General features: G+C 38.7%; 2 protein-coding genes across 5 annotated transcripts in view; one reads left to right on the top strand and one right to left on the bottom strand.

The window, feature by feature from the left end:
* The window catches only part of ndrg1a (N-myc downstream regulated 1a), a 15,997-nt gene extending 10,608 nt beyond the window's left edge, over nucleotides 1–5,389 (top strand). For both annotated transcript variants that reach the window (XM_060942781.1, XM_060942782.1), the window contains exons 5-16: nucleotides 116–236; nucleotides 1,079–1,141; nucleotides 1,259–1,319; nucleotides 1,675–1,761; nucleotides 1,964–2,020; nucleotides 2,106–2,209; nucleotides 2,302–2,364; nucleotides 2,450–2,501; nucleotides 2,678–2,725; nucleotides 3,146–3,181; nucleotides 3,407–3,458; nucleotides 4,132–5,389. In XM_060942781.1, coding sequence (XP_060798764.1) covers nucleotides 116–236; nucleotides 1,079–1,141; nucleotides 1,259–1,319; nucleotides 1,675–1,761; nucleotides 1,964–2,020; nucleotides 2,106–2,209; nucleotides 2,302–2,364; nucleotides 2,450–2,501; nucleotides 2,678–2,725; nucleotides 3,146–3,181; nucleotides 3,407–3,458; nucleotides 4,132–4,337 — 950 coding nt within the window. In that variant the 3' untranslated portion in view covers nucleotides 4,338–5,389. The remainder of the gene's footprint in view (nucleotides 1–115; nucleotides 237–1,078; nucleotides 1,142–1,258; nucleotides 1,320–1,674; nucleotides 1,762–1,963; nucleotides 2,021–2,105; nucleotides 2,210–2,301; nucleotides 2,365–2,449; nucleotides 2,502–2,677; nucleotides 2,726–3,145; nucleotides 3,182–3,406; nucleotides 3,459–4,131) is intronic.
* On the bottom strand, nucleotides 5,325–19,457 carry ccn4a (cellular communication network factor 4a). Of its 3 annotated transcripts, none has more exons than XM_060942785.1 (5): nucleotides 19,224–19,457; nucleotides 14,290–14,572; nucleotides 13,593–13,847; nucleotides 12,830–13,023; nucleotides 5,325–6,505 (listed from the first exon to the last, which is right to left on the bottom strand). In XM_060942785.1, exons 1-5 carry the CDS (start codon nucleotides 19,269–19,271, stop codon nucleotides 6,413–6,415), a joined length of 873 nt encoding a protein of 290 aa, XP_060798768.1. In that variant the 5' UTR covers nucleotides 19,272–19,457; the 3' UTR covers nucleotides 5,325–6,412. The 3 variants fall into 3 exon arrangements, with proteins under 3 accessions (XP_060798768.1, XP_060798766.1, XP_060798767.1); XM_060942783.1 differs by lacking the exon at nucleotides 5,325–6,505 and adding an exon at nucleotides 7,531–10,947 and having other exon boundaries at nucleotides 19,224–19,450; XM_060942784.1 differs by lacking the exons at nucleotides 5,325–6,505; nucleotides 19,224–19,457 and adding an exon at nucleotides 7,531–10,947 and having other exon boundaries at nucleotides 14,181–14,523.

The raw sequence follows: 19,457 nt of genomic DNA, 5'->3' as shown, positions 1-19,457 counted from the left end.
AACCCAATTCCAGCATATTCATTTTGCATGCCTTTCAATAGTGCTGTAAATATGGCACTAAAAGTCTTGTGCCCCCTTTTTTTATTGTATTTAATTTTTTTTTCTCTCTCCAAAGACAAGACATGCTATGACACTCTTTTCCAACACGAGGACATGCATGAGATCATGCAGCACTTTGCTGTGTGTCATGTGGATGCACCAGGACAGCATGAGGGTGCTAATACTTTTTCCACCGGGTAAGCTGGAAATTGAACTAGGTTGGGCAACATACAACCTTTAACCTTTTAGTCTTTGAGTGCTGACAACTCTGTATTCAACCTCAGTCTCAGCCTCATCTGTTAATTATTAGCTTTTCTTTGACCTATATTGCTTTGCTTTGGCTCTGTATTAAAGCAAAATGTTATCATACGCGAGATGAATGAACAATCATATAGTTCAGAGTTCAAATGTTTCTCTACTCCAGGATTTTAAAATTGGGTGGGGGGGACTGGACCTCTAATATATTAAAATTTGTCACCTGCACAATCCTACGGAGTATGACATGCAGGGAAATGTTTATTGTAATGCTCCGTAGGTCATGAAGATAGTTTGGGGGAGGAAAAGTAGTAAAAAGAAGGGGAGTAAAATAGAATGTAATATATAGAATAAAAAAATGTGGCGATGGAGTGCTCTGCAGAATGTACTGTGTGTTTTGACATATATACGCGCAATATACAATGTACAGAATATGTATTGCGTACAAAAAATGAAGCGTATTGTACTTAAACAAATATATTGAAATGTGTTGCACAAAGGGGTATAATTGCAATAGAAATGTACTGTATATATGACTGACCTATTTATAAAAAAAAAAGTGAAAATCCATCGAGTTTAATTTGAAATGGTAATGTATCGTGCAACAGGATAGGAATCCAGAAACATTGGACAAAATCAACAGGCCATATATTGAAAAGTTTTGTCACGACCTCTGTTATATATCAGGAGGAATTTTGTACTATGGATACACAAAAACATTTGCACTGGACAGTATATTATTAATGTAAAATAAATGTAATTTTGCATCTTTGGCTTCCTTTAGATACGAGTACCCATCTATGGACCAGCTCTCCGAGACACTTCCTCTGGTCCTGAAACATTTTGGGTAATATTGCATTCTGTGTCTTTCTCTCCCAGTTGCTCACTAGTACTTGAATCACTCAAACTTTTAAAAACTAAGGATTCTTATATGTAACTTGCTTTTGTTTTTGTGACTGTATAGTCTTAAGAGTGTGATCGGAATGGGGGTTGGAGCTGGTGCCTACATTCTTGCAAAGTTTGCTGTAAGTTGCCATTTTAATAACCTAATACTGTTTTTTTTTTTTTTTTTTTTTTTTTTAATCAAACCTGGATTAAAAGCAGAACAAGCTCATTTATTGTTCCATCTTTATTGTTTTTGCTTTGTTTTGCTGCTAAGGAATGTTCCAAACTTGTTAAACCCCAGCGACGCTCGCTGTAGGGAGTCCTGATCTGATTCTTTTGAGCTTATTACCGCAGCCGTTAGCACTTAACTTCAGTTTTATTACATGTATCCAGTTTCAAGTATATTTTAGGTGTTTAATTTTCAGAATTATTATTATTATTATTATTATTATTATTATTAAAAATGGCTTCTTGAATATATTTTCCCCTCCCCAGCTGGACTACCCTAAAATGGTGGAAGGTATTGTTTTGATCAACATCAATCCATGTGCTGAAGGTTGGATGGACTGGGCGGCACAAAAGGTAACTTTTTTTTTTTAAGAAGCCATTCTATAGCATTGATGTGTTTAATGTTATCTTAAAGCTTGTTATTCAGTAACTACAATGAATTATTCAGTAATTACACTGAAACTAAAAGGAAAAATGATGCAAGTCTGGCTTATGTGGCTAAATAGTTATGTTCCTTAGGGATGCAAGCAACCCTTTTACAATTAATGTATTCTAGATCAGTGGTTGGACTCATGACATGCCTGACATGATCATCAGCCACCTTTTTGGAAAGGTGAGTTTGAACCCATTTTGTTGGTATCTCATTTTTATAAACTTTATTATTTTTTTTAAAGTGATTTTTGTGGGGTTGGTTTTAGGAAGAAATTCACCACAACCATGACCTGATTGGCACTTACCGCCACCACATCATGAATGACATGAATCAGTACAACCTGCAACTCTTTGTCAAGGCATACAACAGGTGAACAGAGCCTTGATCACTTAACCAGTTACCATAAAGACTTGGTCAAACACGGTTATTACAAATGACTGACGTTTGTTTCCGCTACATAGCCGAAGAGACCTGGAAATCGAGAGGCCTGTTCCTGGAGGAAACATTAACGTCAGAACCATCAAGTGAGTTCAGAGCATTGACTGGATTTTGTATTGGTTAATATGTACCATTTTATGTCCTAATGATTTGGTGGTGCTCTGCTTTCAGGTGCCCCTCTCTTCTCGTCGTTGGAGATAGCTCTCCTGCAGTGGATGCTGTGGTAGGTCTAAGTTCATACCAATGGTACACATTCACAAGGTGAACCAGTGACCTTAATGAATTATAGTACTCCAGCTTGTACAGCCATTATAAAATGGTTAAAACACCTTTTTTTTTTCTATGACGTATTATTTACAATCTATAGCATTTTTCTAATTCATTGTACCTTATTCACAGGTGGAGTGCAACACCAAGCTGGACCCAACCAAGACCACACTGCTCAAGGTGAGTGAGCATTCTCATATTCTCTGGCTCTTTAATCTATCCACCTATTCATAGCCTGGATGGAAAAGTTGTGAGTTGATAAGATTACGATAGCTCAGCACCTGGTGACTGATTTACCTGAGGCTCGTTTTCATGCTTGGACTAAGGACCGAATTCTTCTCCAGTTGACCTCGTTTCCTTGGCCTGACCCGTGTTGCTATGGGGAGAGCAGGTTTATAATGGCTCCACTGACTCCTTTGTTGCTGATAAGTGTTGTGAATGGGCTAGTTAATGGAACACTTGATGGTTAAGAAACTCGTGCTGATTGCGATGGTTTCAGGTCTTTGAAAGCTTGGAGCAGAAAATGAGCAGTGAGGCATGTGTTATAGCTGAAAGTTGCCGTTTTTAAATGCACTTCTCTTTTTTTTTTTTTTTCCACAGATGGCTGACTGCGGAGGCTTGCCTCAGGTTGACCAGGTGTGTGGACTGTGTGTTTGTTTTGACTGCTAGACTCGTTGGTAAGATCTTCAGGATGATCATTTTGGATCGTTATCTGACTGCTTAAGAGGCACGAATACCAATTCTAATACCATCCTGAACATCTGCTACTGACCTGGCTTCTGGTGGAGAAAATGATTATTAGAAACATTTTGTGTATCTACAGTCATTGACACTTAGATTTCTTTCTTATTTTATTCACAGCCTGGAAAACTGACTGAAGCCTTTAAATACTTTATACAGGGAATGGGCTACAGTAAGTATTTAATCAATTACCCTGCCAATACTTGTTTTACACTTCATGATAGTATTTTTTTTTTTTTAAACACTTGCCTCGCCTTCTTGCTGAAAACGGCTCAGAGGTTTATGATGGTTAGCTTTTCTGCCACCTAGTGGTGAAATGTTAGTGACATCTGATTAAATATGAGAATCAATATTAAACTCCACATGCATGGTGGAATATGTCCACTCCTCACTATTTTCTCAAAAAAAAAAAAGCACCCTACAATCTCTTCTCCCCCCCATGTACTTTTTAAATTTTGGAAATATAGAGACATGCATATAGTGACGTATGAGGGCAGCACTGTGGTGTAGCAGGTAGCATTGCTGCCTCATAGCTCCAGGTTTTGTTTCCTCTCAGTTCTCTAGTTTCCCCCGTCTCCCAAAAATATGCCAGTGGGTGGATTGACTGCTCTAGGTGTGTGTGTTTTCATGCAGGTCGTCATAGTCAAGTCTTCCCAGGATAGGCTCAGGATCCACTGTGACCCTGACTAGGATAAGGTCATATTATTCATCTTACTGATGAATAATATGACTCAGGAGACAAACCATTTATAAGGACATCAGGCTTAGACCTCAGTCTCCCTGGTCAGAAGACAAGTTCTGAGGATTTTTTTTTTTTTTAAATGATTTTTTTTCTGTCCCCTCAGTGCCTTCAGCCAGTATGACTCGCCTGGTCCGCTCTCGCACTGCCTCCGGCTCCAGCGTCACCTCCTCTGATGGCAACCGCAGCCGTTCTCACACCAACGAGGGCAGCCGCAGTCGCTCACACACTGCCGAAGCCCATCGTGCACGCTCCCACACTGACTCTGCAGAGGACCAGTCCGTGCCCAAATCTACCGAGGTGTCATGCTAAAGCAGCTCCATCTTTCCCTAAACCGTACCATGCACTTCCTTTAACACACTTCCTTTCCCTTGTGTGTGTATATGTGTGTGCATGTTGCGCTGTCGTAAAAATGCCCAGGAGTGCAGGCCACCAGCTTTGGGCACGCTGTCATCCCAGAATACAGCTGAATTAGTCAGTGTATTACTTGAGAGTTCTCTGGGAAATGCTGTCTAGATGTAGTAAAATGTTTGAAAGGGAAACTCCCCTAATCTGTTGATTCACCCCATTTTGGGGGCTGATTTTCTTTATGCAGGAAACAGCAGATATGCTGTAAACAAGAGAATTAGATGGTCTGGAAAGCATCCATGTTTGTACATATGTACTCTTCATGCATTTATCAGTATACTTTCTTTGCATTCTCATTTACTTGATTGTAGTGTTGCTTATCTCACAAATGCCTGTAAATGGGCTTTTTTTTAAGCAGTAATGTATTTGCTTATTAGTTTTAATACTGGATTAATTTTATGTATATTTTGAAACTGATTGATGAAAGGATATGGTGGTGGATATGAAGGTTGGCTTTTTTTTTTCCTTTTTTTAAAAAATTCTACCTACCTTAAAAATAAATAACATACACAGACTATTTTCCTTTTCATTCATCTATCCCCCCAACTATTTTCCTTTTCATTCATCTATTTCCCCCCCCCCAAAAAAAAGACTATTTTGGGGAAGTATTTCTAACCTAGTTGGTATTGTTCATTAACTTTTTTTTTTCTACTAGCGATCAATTATCAAGTGATCTGAGACATTTCAAAAAATAAACAAAGGAATTACTGTAAATATTCAAATGAATGATTTCATTGGGGTTTTGGACAGAATCATAACTTTTATGGAGTTAAGCAAAACAACATGTGCCCTGGAAATCTATTCTGTTGTGGTTTAGAAGAATAGAGGGGGAAATCCAATAATGGGCTTTTAAGGTAACAAACATTTGGAAAGACGCACAGAAACCCAATGCAGACTACACTACAGTTTAATGGACTAGGAGTTGTATTTATTAAAAAGAAAGAAAGTAATCCAAACCGTTTGACTCTTTTTGTATGACTGAAGCACTTCAATCTATCCATAACTGCCTACACATGGTGATTAAACTTGCACATAAAACAAAGTAATTTTTTTTTTCAATCATCTTTCAGGCTATTAACTTTTATACAGTATGCTGATACCAAAGAGCTGTTTATTATTTTCATTTTTCAAGACTATGGGCAAAAATGATTTGCGTGAAAAAACATGCAGTACATACAAGGAGTCAGAATTTTCATTCAATCTCTTGTATCAGATAATTTGTGGAAAGAAATTTGTATTTTCTATCAAAAGCATGTGCGATTCTATTTTAAATAAATGCAAGCAAATTGGCAGTCATGACAAAATTCTCTAGAAATAATGTTCTTGTTGGGTTTTTACCATTTCCTGTTTCCATGGGATATAAATACGAGGTTTCACATATGTAAAATCCCTTCATCGTTTCTCACCATGGGTCACTATTTATTACCATGATTAACGATGTGGCTGGTCGTCCAAGTGCTTTTGTGACAAATGATTGCATCACAGATTCTGTTAAGTACCATGATAGCTCAAAACTTGTTTGCTCTGGTAGAGCTTTCAACACTAAGATCCAAAATACACAAATGAAAGGAAAATTAAAGGAAAAAAAAAAGCAGTGGCACTGTTTAATGCTGTGGTTCCTGAAATGGCCACTAAAACCACAAAAATTATCTCTAAATGGTTATATTTTGTAGTCTTAGTATGCCAGGTAATTTGTAAAGTTCAAACTGTTTGTAACAGCAGGTCATGATGCTTTCTGTGCTCAGTCTGGTGTCCCCTAGATAGTGCATCATGTAGAATAGTGAAAGAGTGAAAGGCATTTCACACAGTGTCAGTCTCCATATTTGAACTCTCTTTAAAACCTATGGTTTTAAAACTGAATTAAAGAGAGTTATCCACATGTGCCAGCCTCATAATATCAAGGAGTGTAAAATGTTCTGCTTGGAGGAGCGGATCAAGATCCTACAGTATACTACACGCATCTTCAGCCTTATTAGATATTAAAGGACATTACAGTATATAGACACAAAACAATAAAGTGCTGTTATTCTCTCCAGAGTATGCTTCAACCTACTGTAGGGGTGCTGATAATTCTGAAACAAAATGGAAAAAAATCAGTACTTAAATCCCTTTTATGTTAGAAAATATTCCGTGCTGTTAAATGCAACTATACAAATGACACTATATGTAAGCTCAACACATCAGTCACAACATGTGCTGGTTGTTTTTTTTTTCTTTAGTTAACATCAGGCCAAGTTATGTGCTATATTTCAGCTTTACACATCCATTAATAAGTTAAAGCCGAAGTGCAACAAAGATTTTTTTTAACCAAATGTATTACTTGCATCATAAACATCATGCAAATGCAGGTTTCTTTGGGTCAAAAGAAAGGAAACAAGAAAAGTCAGTCATAAAAAAAAAATGACTGCAATAAAAGTAATATTAAAGTCAGAAATTATGTCCAAATATACTGGATGTATATTATAGAGTACCAATATCTTCCCACAGGAAAAAGTCAAAGACCTTGTGAGAGAAACATTCAGTGTATATCAGTGGATAAGGCTTAAAGCTGAAGTGTCAGACTCGAGTCAGACTGCAGTTTATCCATCCTACTTCATTTAACACACACGATTCAACTAATCTACTAAGCATCAAGGCCATCGTTGGCTAAATTTAAGCTTTGGTCTAATTTGACGTGATGGAGCCGACACAGTTTCAAGCTGTCTTTTGTAGAGTCATTTCAAACTGAAGTGATAAAAAGCATGATGGACTGATAAAAACAACTGATGGACACTACGTTCCCTGGATTTTTTGTTATTGAAATGGTGATGACAACCAGAATATTTCATCTCATCTCATTATCTGTAGCCGCTTTATCCTGTTCTACAGGGTCGCAGGCAAGCTGGAGCCTATCCCAGCTGACTACGGGCGAAAGGCGGGGTACACCCTGGACAAGTCGCCAGGTCATCACAGGGCTGACACATAGACACAGACAACCATTCACACTCACATTCACACCTACGCTCAATTTAGAGTCACCAGTTAACCTAACCTGCATGTCTTTGGACTGTGGGGGAAACCGGAGCACCCGGAGGAAACCCACGCGGACACGGGGAGAACATGCAAACTCCGCACAGAAAGGCCCTCGCCGGCCACGGGGCTTGAACCCGGACCTTCTTGCTGTGAGGCGACAGCGCTAACCACTACACCACCGTGCTGCCACAACCAGAATATTTACCGATAAACGTCGGTCAAGGTCAAGTACAAAATACAGTATATTAACATTTATATTTTGTATTGTTCTATCCACATTCACTGGGTATGAGCAATCGTGCGCTCTGATTGGCTAGGATATCAGCTCATATACCATGAGTAGAAAAAACCAAAATGGCGGAGCGTTTTAGGACAAAATAAAAACTCTACTCGAAAACAACCCCCCCCCCCCAAATACAAAAAAGCAACAAAATATGGAATAAAAGTTATTGATGGTAAGTACATATCTTTTTTATTTTTCAAGAATTATTATTATTATTATTATTATTATTATAGCATTTTTCACACATTGCTACTGTCATGTCACCGGTTTGTTTACATTGTAAGCGGAAATGATTTTGTTGGGCGTTTCGTATAAAGTTTTTATTTATCAAATTTACCCCCCAAAAATGCTCTGTTTCTCAAAATCCAGTGAATGTGGATAGAATTGAGATTGAGTTATTCCACTCAATCTCGTCCTACATGGCTTATAGCTATCAGCTCATGTACGACTTGATTTCATGGAATAATTGTTAATTAGTAAGTTGTACCTTAAAGTAATAAAACAGCCAAAATGTGCTACATCATTGAAACTGTTTTTTTTCCATGTTTTTACTGCTGCATCAAATAATGTAGTTGCTTGGTTAACTACATCAGTTTATTGCATTTGTAAATTCACAAATTCAGGCGAATTTGTGAATTGTTACACAAATGAAGTATAACTAACAAATGAAATAGGTATTGGTGTGGGGAATATTTTACTGCTTATAACATTATTATTTAGTTATATGGGTTATTTTCATTTTATTTACATAAGTGCCTATTCACAGAAGTTCTCACAGAAGATGGCATAACCTTCAGAGGGAGTCATAGTTGTACTTCCTTGGTATCCTAGAAAAGTCAAATCATGCATCTCTGTAAGGCCATGGCAACATTTTGATCAGAGTTTGACACTGTGGACTTTTGATCAGAGATTGACACTGTGGACAAGAAATCCTTGCATAAGTATTCCCCCCTCCTTGAATTTTTCCACATTTTGTAGTGTTACAACCTGGAACTGAAGTGGATATAAATGGATTATATAAGTGGATATAAATGGATTGTATGTCATAAATGTACGTGTGAGATGTGGAAAATCATTTTTAAAAAATCAGATTTGTGGTAGAGGGCGGCATGGTGGTGTAGTGATTAGCATTGTCACCTCACAGCAAGAAGGTTCTGGGTTCGAGCCCAGTGGCTGACAAGGGCCTTTCTGTGTGGAGTTTGCATGTTCTCCCCATGTCTTCCGGGTGCTCTGGTTTCCTCCACAGTCCAAAGACATACAGGTTAGGCTAAATGGTGGTTCTAAATTAACCGTGAGTGTGAATGGTCGTGTGTCTCTATGTGTCAGCCCTGCGATGACCTGGCGACTTGTCCAGGGTGTACCCCAACTCTCACCCATAGTCAGCTGGGATAGGCTCCAGCTTGCCTGCAACCCTGTACAAGATAAGCAGTTTTGGATAATGGATGGATGGATGGATGGATGGATGGATGGATGGATGGATGGATGGAGATTTGTTGTAGAGTGGTGAATAGAGGAAAAAAGATGTAGATACTGAGTAAGGCACACCTGCTGTTTATTTGAGAATGGTTATTAATAAGCACTCTCGCTCACACACACACACACACACACGGAGTGAGTGAGGATGATACAGTAAGTGTGTGTGACATGTGATCTGAAAAATAAATGATCTGTGCCCAAAATAAATGCTCACCATCCATCACAACCTGAGACCACTGTGTTCCTGAGTTGTGTCCACTGCCATCGGCTACACATGTATTGTCTGCTTTTTTGTTGAATTAACCTTTGTGTAACATTAGGACTATTTGGAACTTTGAAACGTTAGGCATTTTGTGTAAATCAATTGGTAAAAATCCTAATGAAGTAATGTAAAGTTCCAGGCTGTAACACTACAAAACATTAAAAAGTTCAAGGGTGTGAATACTTATGCAAGGTGTTTCTCTCAGTACGTTTACATGCACATCCAAATTGAGCTGCTGTCGGTAATCGAGCTAAGGGTCCCAGCAGGGGTGCCAGAGAAATCCAATCCTACATGCACACAAGGAAATCGAACTATTGTGTGAGGTACATTGTGCACCCGAGCCACAGGTGGCGCTACACGCCCCATCATGTTGATACACTTCCGGTTGTCGTCATGAAGAAGAGCTATTCAAGAGTGTAAACAAAGTTATCAGTTCCATGTTCTCCATTGTGCGTTTTTCTCCCGTCCATGAATTTTAATATATTCAACTCCTTAAGCTGAATGAGCATGAACTCTGTCTCCTCATTGCTCCAGAAGTGCACGTTTCTGCTCGCCATTTTCTCTTCTTCGTTTGTTCCTCCTGACCTCTTCTGCTGCTCGCTACTACTGTTGTCATGCCGACCGAGGCTGTAGTGTTTCCCGCTTGTGGTCTCGTCACTCGTCACTTCCGGAAGGGGCAGTGCTGAAGTAAGTAGCTTGACTACGTAGCTTGATAGGGTTTACATGCACTAAGTAGCTTGGCTAAAATCGCATAATCTAGGTCGTGTAGCTCGATTATGAGAAATCAAGTTCGGTTCAATTTCATCCTAGCTAAGGTGTATCCATGGCATTTAGAACTTCGATTTCAGTCGAGCAACGGCAGAAATTCGATTTTCTCTATGTGCATGTAAATGCACTCACTGTGGCAGTTTTGCGGTCATTATAAAATGGCTTATTTGACAGTTATTACAAAGCATTAAATAATAAAGATTTAACTACAAAAACGTTACTGTAATATGAATCACCAAATTTTATACATTCAGTAATAAAGTTGAATTCAGTAATTAAGTGTGATGTCTATTGCTGAGAATTTATCACATTATAGAATTAAAAAAAAAAACATTTCTGTTGGGTTGGTCCTTTTTATTGTGTCGACTCCAAAACATGACCGACTGGACAGCAGCACAGTACTCGCCTATTCCTCAGTTCATAATCTCTCGATTCTCATAGTACTGCTCTAAATCTGCAAAGAAGTCATTGGGGTTTTTGCAGCTGAGGTTGCAGAAGCAGGCATTAATCCACATCATCTGCCAGGTGAGCGTGTCTCCATTAGGGCATTGGAACTCCACCTGCACTGTTTTGGATTTATAAGGGATGCAGCAGCGCTCATCTGTGCAGACACCACAGTACTTGGGCCGGAAAAGCTTCTTGCTAGTGCAGCCTGAGATGGTGAAGTTGGTCATTTGATCTTCCCTGTAGATGTTTAGGCACTTTTTTCCAGGCTTTAGGAACAATTGAAAGAAAATTCACAATATCTTTGTGAATATCTCTGGATGAAAACACAACAAACTCATGCTCTTATGTCAGTAGATAAGGGCTTATTATTATAATTAACCTTCATCCTACCAAGTGGGGTCCATCTGGACCCCGCACCTATATGTTTGTTTGCCATTTAAAAAATATGTGACATACTGCTTCACCGTTTTATGAATTTGTCGGAATTTATGTCTTAATTAAAACACTAAAGCACCGGAAGATCAGCTTTTTGCATTGTGAAGGTATAATTAATTTGTTACTGGGGTCCAACCGGACCCCAGAGTAAAGTTTATCTGTCTTTCATTTTATAATTGAATAGCACACTGAAAGTTAACTTCTTTTATTTCCTTTATGTTCCATAATGAAACTACCAAGGCATTCCTTCTTGGGGTCCGTGTGGACCCCACTGCTGCAATAAGCACAGGCTGCAAAACAAAAGCCCTAAATTATTTTACAATTACTTTTTTGTTTTAAATTCTGTAAGAAAAGACCTAAGTTGTAATCCAGAATGTTTTACAGCTGCATGAGCTGCAAAAATCATGTATATAATGCCAATTTTTTTTGTGGCGCTATAATTTGCTACATGTATGCTAGTTATTGCAATGTTATTGCATTTATAATACATCATTGATATTCAGCCATAGTGGATTTTGTTCTTCAATAAAGTTATGTCTGTTTGCTGCATTGAATTGGTTCTTACTGCATTGATTTCAAGGTATTCCCTCCTGGGGTCCATACGGACCCCGCCTGGTAGTTTGTGTATGTAAAATTGGCTGGTAGGATGAAGGTTAAGTGTGTTCTTTATGCCTTGGGCCCTTTAGTGTATTGCTGTTATTAATACAAGATGTTCTGAACAAAACTTATCTGGTGATTTTGTCTTTATAAGCTTTAATTTTAAAGAAAAGTATTGGGGTCCAAACGGACCCCACATGGTAAGATTAAGGTGTAAAATAGCATGGTAGGATGAGGGTTAATAAGGGTCTATTTAACAATTATTCCATGAAATCGAGTCATACATGAGCTGATAGCCGACGAAGCGTGTCACATCAAGTTGGCTATAAGCCATGTACGATGAGATTGAGTGGAATAACTGTTTTATTCTATCCACATTCATTGGATTTTGAGAAACAGATCATTTTTATTTTTTGCGAAGACAATAAATAAAAACTTTATACAAAATGTCCGACAAAATCATTTCCGTTTAGGTGGACTTCTTAAAAACCTATCGAATTGACTTCAGTGTTGCTGGTTTTTGTAGAAAGTTCCATCTTGCTGTCATGCCGAGATATAGAATAGCTTTAGACATTTATTTAATTCTTCCTTAAACATTTCAGTTATGTAATTTTCAAATTTCTTTGAGCTTTTGAACCAGTCTAAAAAAAATTCAACAAATTTTAAAGCTGAAAGATGAAGAATGTAAATAAACTAGTGAAATGACAGTAGCAATTTGTGAAAAATGCTATAATAATAATTCTTGAAAAATAAAAAAGATACGTTCTTACCATCAAATACTTTCATTCCATATTTTGTTGCTTTTTTTATTTTTTTGGGTTTTGTTTTCGAGTAGAGTTTTTAATTTGTCCTCAGTTGGTTCGGCAACACACTCCACCATTTTGTTTTTCTCTACTCATGGTATATGAGCTGATATCCTAGTAGTAGAGTCACCAATCAGAGTGCACAATTGCTCATATCCAGTGAATGTGGATAGAATAATATGAATTATTCAGTAACTACAGTGAAACAAATAGTAAAGGTATATAATTACAAAGTTAGGAGAGAAATGTATGTCAGCACCCACTGATGGATCTTTAGTGTTTAATGGATTGCAGTAAACAGAGAAATTTCTACCTTAATATGCTTAGTGATGTCCACCTCACAGGGTCGGATGTTACAAAGCCGCCTCTCCTTGACCATCTTACACTGCTTGTTGGCGTTAGTGATGCGTAAAGATAATCCACGGCCACAGGTCTTGGAGCATGGGCTCCATGATGTGGTCTGTGTCACGCAGTTCTCCTGCCAAGTGTCTTTTCCATTGGACAGAGCTGGCAAAAGACAGGCAACCATTGTTTCATCCAATGTACTGTATAATTCAAATGCAGAAGCGAATACAGAATACAAAGGTATTCCTTTTTTGCCTTCCACCAGAAGCATCCAAAGCAGATTTTTGTGTTTCCTGCTTTTCACTACCTGTACACTGGCCCTGACCCAATGCCAAACTGGTTCCCTTTGTTATTTTATCTTTTAACAGAATCAACATTATACAGCAAGCCTTTCCAAAAATCGTTAAACTTGGAGAGCTTTCAGAAGATGTGCATTTGCTTAGCAGATGTCTCGCCATAATTTCTTCAATTTTTACATTTGCAAAAAAAACCCCCACAAAAAAACCCCTTACCATTTTCTAATTGATCTTATTCTATAAAATGGAATTTGCAGTCTTCAGTAAGTATGTCCTGTTCACTATTTTTTTTTTATTATTTGACCTCATTGGATGTTGGTTGTTGAATAAAAACTATTGGCTAAGAAAGTATGGCAAAAATAACGTTGTAATTTTTCCTGACACTATAATTCAGCTAAACTAACTGCAAATCATACAGTCAGTTTTGGATCATACCTGCCATGGCATGCCGAGGTGCTGCCTTGTGCCCTCTCCTGGGCTCCTCACAGATCCACTGCTCACAGCAGCGGCCAGGGATCTTGACCCGCCGTGGCGTTGGGCACCACACCCTTGGAGGCTGAGACTCATTACACAGTGGTACACAGCCAATGGCCCCATTCACACACAGACACTGGTATTTACAGTTGGGCTGAAAATTCTGCCCATTGCGATAGATTACACCATTGTACTCACAGCCTGTGCCGAGTAAATCTGTACATCATCAAAGATCACAACTTATGAGTTTCTGATAAGTAAAGGGAATAGTTATTATGTATAAGATAAGTAGGGATTTATTACTAAAGATAATGGTGTGATTTTGAGTGACAGAAAGATTTAGAGCTCAAAAGATCATTGAGAAGTTTTCCAAAAAACAACAGGGTGGTGAATAAATTGAACAAATTACTGCTCTGGTTTCTATCTGAGCCTGTAATCCACCTTAATTAACCTTCTTAATCTCAAACTAATACCTGGGAAGAATCTGGGTGTTAATGTGCTTAATGGAAGCCTGAGCACAAGGACATGTTTAGTGCAGGGGACACTTACATGCACACACTCCTTTTTCGTACCTAGGCTTGTCTGGATCTGAATCTGGTGTTAATGTGCTTAATGGAAGCCTGAGCACAAGAACATGTTTAGTGCAGGGGACACTTACATGCACACACTCCTTTTTCGTACCTAGGCTTGTCTGAGCTGTAGTCACAATAGAGGCCGCGGTGGTGATCACAATTGTCTGCCTCGTTGCACTCCTCGCCCACCTGCTTGGCGCAAGCTCTACAACAATCACAGCCATCCATGATGAGGCTGACACCAGGCGGGCAGCTCAGGGGAGTCTCAGGGCAGGCGCAGGGCCACTTACAGTACTGAGTCCGGTTGTAGGGCTCAGGGGTAGTAGACTCAGGTATGACTGTCGCAATGAAGGAATTCAGGGAGATGGCCTGGAGGAGATGCAGAGAAATAAAGAAACTCTGTGAGTAAAAGTTGAAATTGGATTTTTACCACATTAGTGCACCCCCGGGCGGCATGGTGGTGTAGTGGTTAGCGCTGTCACCTCACAGCAAGAAGGTACGGGTTCGAGCCCCATGGCCGACGAGGGCCTTTCTGTGCGGAGTTTGCATGTTCTACCTGTGTCCACATGGGTTTACTCCGGGTGCTCCGGTTTCCCCCACAGTCCAAAGACATGCAGGTTAGGTTAACTGGTGACTCTAAATTGAGCGTAGGTGTGAATGTGAGTGTGAATGGTTGTCTGTGTCTATGTGTCAGCCCTGTGATGACCTGGCGACTTGTCCAGGGTGTACCCCACCTTTCGCCCGTAGTCAGTTGGGATAGGCTCCAGCTTGCCTGCGACCCTGTAGAACAGGATAAAGCGGCTAGAGATAATGAGATGAGTGCACCCCCTTAGACAATCCATAGAACATTCCCAGGAACTTCGCACAGTCAGTAACCTGAGATTAGCATAGAAGTTCTGGAGATTCCAGTTTGGATAAAAAATATTTGAATTTGTAATTGAACCAGGATAGCATGGCAGTAATTGAACCAGTTAGCTCTGCCTTTGTGGAGTTTGACATGGCATAATTAGAAGAGTTAAATCAATTGCTCTTAATGGCAGTGAAGGATTTTTGCACATAACGTTTTGTATGTACATGCTAAAGGTGCATAGGAACACCAAAAACAATGCAGAGTAGAATTACACTGCTATCTAATAATCATAGATACAAAAATATCAAATTCTGGAAGCACCAAACACATAGCAACAGCGAGTCGTCATTGTAAAATGCTGCAATATATGAAGGCCTGAGCAAAGACAACAATCCTGTCACTCAACCCCCCCCCCATGTTTGCTAACATTTTACAGATTCAGAGGCATAAAAAACCAAAAGCTAAGAATAAACCAAAATGCAACATGTTTTAAACAAAGACATGTTATGTACTAGGAAACAAACACAACTACAGAGCACACTGCGATGCCATCTGACTCAGATCAAACACAGTACACATTGGACAATTACCTGAGCTTGATGACTAATTGCACACACAGTCATGCTGACAAAGTACAGTCAAGATGCAGACAAACCATGCAACCAAATGCAAACCTACACTTCTTGACTGAATGCTGAAAACTCATCTCATCTCATTATCTCTAGCCGCTTTATCCTGTTCTACGGGGTCGCAGGCAAGCTGGAGCCTATCCCAGCTGACTACGGGCGAAAGGCGGGGTACACCCTGGACAAGTCGCCAGGTCATCACAGGGCTGACACATAGACACAGACAACCATTCACACTCACATTCACACCTACGCTCAATTTAGAGTCACCAGTTAACCTAACCTGCATGTCTTTGGACTGTGGGGGAAACTGGAGCACCCGGAGGAAACCCACGCGGACACGGGGAGAACATGCAAACTCCGTACAGAAAGGCCCTCGCCAGCCATGGGGCTCGAACCCGGACCTTCTTGCTGTGAGGCGACAGCGCTAACCACTACACCACCGTGCCGCCCATGCTGAAAACTATATAAATATAATTTATATGGGGGAAACCATGGCCTAATGGTTAGAGAAGCAGCTTTGGGACCAAAAGGTTGCTAGTTTGATTCCCTGGACCAGCAGGAATGGCCGAAGTGCCCTTGAGTAAGGCACCTAACCCCTAACTGCTTCCCAGGCTGCTCTGGGTACACTGTACACCACTCTGGACAAGAGTGTCTGCTAAATGCCATTAATGTAATGAATGTAATGAATATAATGTAATGAATATAATTTATTCAAAGGATTAGCTTCAAACACACTGAGTTCATTAACTTCCCAAAATATTACAAAATTACCTGTTAGGCGAACACAGTAAACAGTAATATGAAATTACTACAGCGTTTATTCAGAACTTTATCTAGTAGTGACCTATAGTACCTTTTCCTATTTTAGCATGTAGTGAATTTCAACAAAACCACTGAAATTCCTCCATGAAGTCAAAGTCAAGAAAAGAATAGTCTTTCCTACAAGAAACTCTTTGCTATAAAAGTTATTCCATATATCTGGCTAGTAAAAGTTCATAGTCATTAATCATCCTGCTGAGGAACTTCAGATCATGAAGCATTTTACTTGCTTGGGCCTGTTCCTAATAAATCTGTTGAGTTATTTGACTCATGTACAACATTTCACAATCAAATGCTTTAACATTGATAAATCATAAACATTCATAACAGTGTTAACAGGACATCTTCAAACGTGTTAGAATACACCACCATATTTCTCATGAAAAGCATTTGTGCTGCACAAAAGGGTATTTTCATTAATTTTTTCCAATGTAATATTAAGCCTATAGATGTGGCCGCACGGTGGTGTAGTGGTTAGCACTGTCGCCTCACAGCAAGAAGGTCCTGTGTTCGAGCCTAGCGGCTGACGGGGACCTTTCTGTGTGGAGTTCGCATGTGTCTGCGTAGGTTTCCTCCAGGTGCTCCGGTTTCCCCCACAGTTCAAAGACGTGCAGGTTAGGTTAACATGGGGCGGCCTTGGGCTGAAGGTTGGGCTGAAGTGCCCTTGAGCAAGGGCACCTAACCCCCAACTGCTCCCCGGGCGCTGTAGCATAGCTGGGTATGTGTGTGTGCTCATTGCTCACTTGTGTGTGCATGTGTGTGTTCAGATGGGTTAAATGCAGAGGCTAAATTTCACTGTGTGCTTAAGTCTGTGCTTGAGTGTACGTGTGACAAATAAAGGCTTCTTGGCTTCATAACATTTGCTTCCTTGCAATGGCATTAATCTTCAGCATGCAAATAACAGTAAGTTTTCCACAGTGAACAAATGACAATAAATCCACTGAGTTCTCAGGTTTGATTGAGTGCTTCCAAACAAATTTAAAAGCAGAATGGAATAAAATTATATTTGAATTATAGCCACGATTTTCCGCCACAAAGTTATTAAAATACCTTTTAAATCAAGTCAACTGACAACACTGATGACCTTGCAGAATAATTTCCACTCGGTGGCAGTATAATCACTTGCATTTGGCTTTTAGAAGTTGTCACCACATTCCTCAAATACATGTAACATGATGTAACTCAGTCCTTCTCTCAGGGATGTTTAATGTACTTTTCTGCATGCACCCTTTTATATACAGTAATAATAATATTGTTGTTGTTTTTTCCTTAAATCAGATGCCTGTGAACAGGTACTGAGTAGGGGTTTTATGGTTTCATCTATTAGGCTACATAACACAGGTTAATAGGAGTATGTGGCATTTATAACACACTTATAACAGTTTACTTCAGATGATGGCAATATTTCTTTAAAATTTGCTTCTGACTAATCTCCTATAGTGTATTAAGCAATTCTGAACAATTCTGCACTGTGTGTGTGTGTGTGTGTGTGTGTGTGTGTGTGTGTGTGTGTGTGTGTGTGTGTGTGTGTGTGTGAAATGACTGCATGTATTTCTATTCATAATTGTTCAAAAAAAAAAAGTAAAAAAAAAACCGGATTACGATATAATTAATTTAATCACGAACAACAACAACAACACTTTCATATAAGAAGGATCTGAACAAAGCTGAATGATTTTATAGAAACAACAACAACAACAACAATAATACTTTCATATAAGAAGGATCTGAACAAAGCTGAATGATTTTATAGAAACAACAACAACAATAATACTTTCATATAAGAAGGATCTGAACAAAGCTGAATGATTTTATAGAAACAACAACAACAATAATAATAATACTTTCATATAAGAAGGATCTGAACAAAGCTGAATGATTTTATAAACAACAACAACAACAACAACAACAATAATAATACTTTCATCTAAGAAGGATCTGAACAAAGGTGGATGATTTTATAGAAACAACAACAACAACAATAATAATAATAATAATAATAATAATAATACTTTCATATAAGAAGGATCTGAACAAAGCTGAATGATTTTATAGAAACAACAACAACAATAATAATAATACTTTCATATAAGAAGGATCTGAACAAAGCTGAATGATTTTATAAACAACAACAACAACAACAACAACAACAATAATAATACTTTCATCTAAGAAGGATCTGAACAAAGGTGGATGATTTTATAGAAACAACAACAACAACAACAATAATAATAATAATAATAATAATAATAATAATACTTTCATATAAGAAGGATCTGAACAAAGCTGAATGATTTTATAGAAACAACAACAACAACAACAACAATAATACTTTCATATAAGAAGGATCTGAAAAAGCTGAATGATTTTATAAAAACAACAACAACAATAATAATACTTTCATATAAGAAGGATCTGAACAAAGCTGAATGATTTTATAAACAACAACAACAACAACAACAACAAGAATAATACTTTCATCTAAGAAGGATCTGAACAAAGGTGGATGATTTTATAGAAACAACAACAACAACAACAACAACAATAATAATAATAATAATAATAATAATAATAATACTTTCATATAAGAAGGATCTGAACAAAGCTGAATGATTTTATAGAAACAACAACAATAATAATAATACTTTCATATAAGAAGGATCTGAACAAAGCTGGATGATTTTATAGAAACAACAACAACAATAAGACAATCATTTTTCACCTGATATAGTCGGGCGACAAGCAGGACCCAGGTCAGGAGCCAGCTCATTACTGAAAATTACTCCAAGTGGTAAATACATTGAATCCAGAATTAGATGCTGAGTGTAAAACAGAGTGCTCAGGCGCAAGTCCCCTCCATCGTTAAGGCAGCCGGTGAAGCCTGACATACGGAGGCTCGTGCGTTCGGTTTTGAACACCTCCGTGACGTCAGAGCTGGGAACAAGCCCCGAGTTTC

This window comes from Neoarius graeffei, chromosome 16 (genome assembly GCF_027579695.1).
Source record: "Neoarius graeffei isolate fNeoGra1 chromosome 16, fNeoGra1.pri, whole genome shotgun sequence".
In the NCBI taxonomy this organism is placed as follows: domain Eukaryota; kingdom Metazoa; phylum Chordata; class Actinopteri; order Siluriformes; family Ariidae; genus Neoarius; species Neoarius graeffei.
The sequence above is the reverse complement of the archived record's forward strand: the minus strand, read 5'-3'. Positions and strand labels throughout refer to the sequence as shown.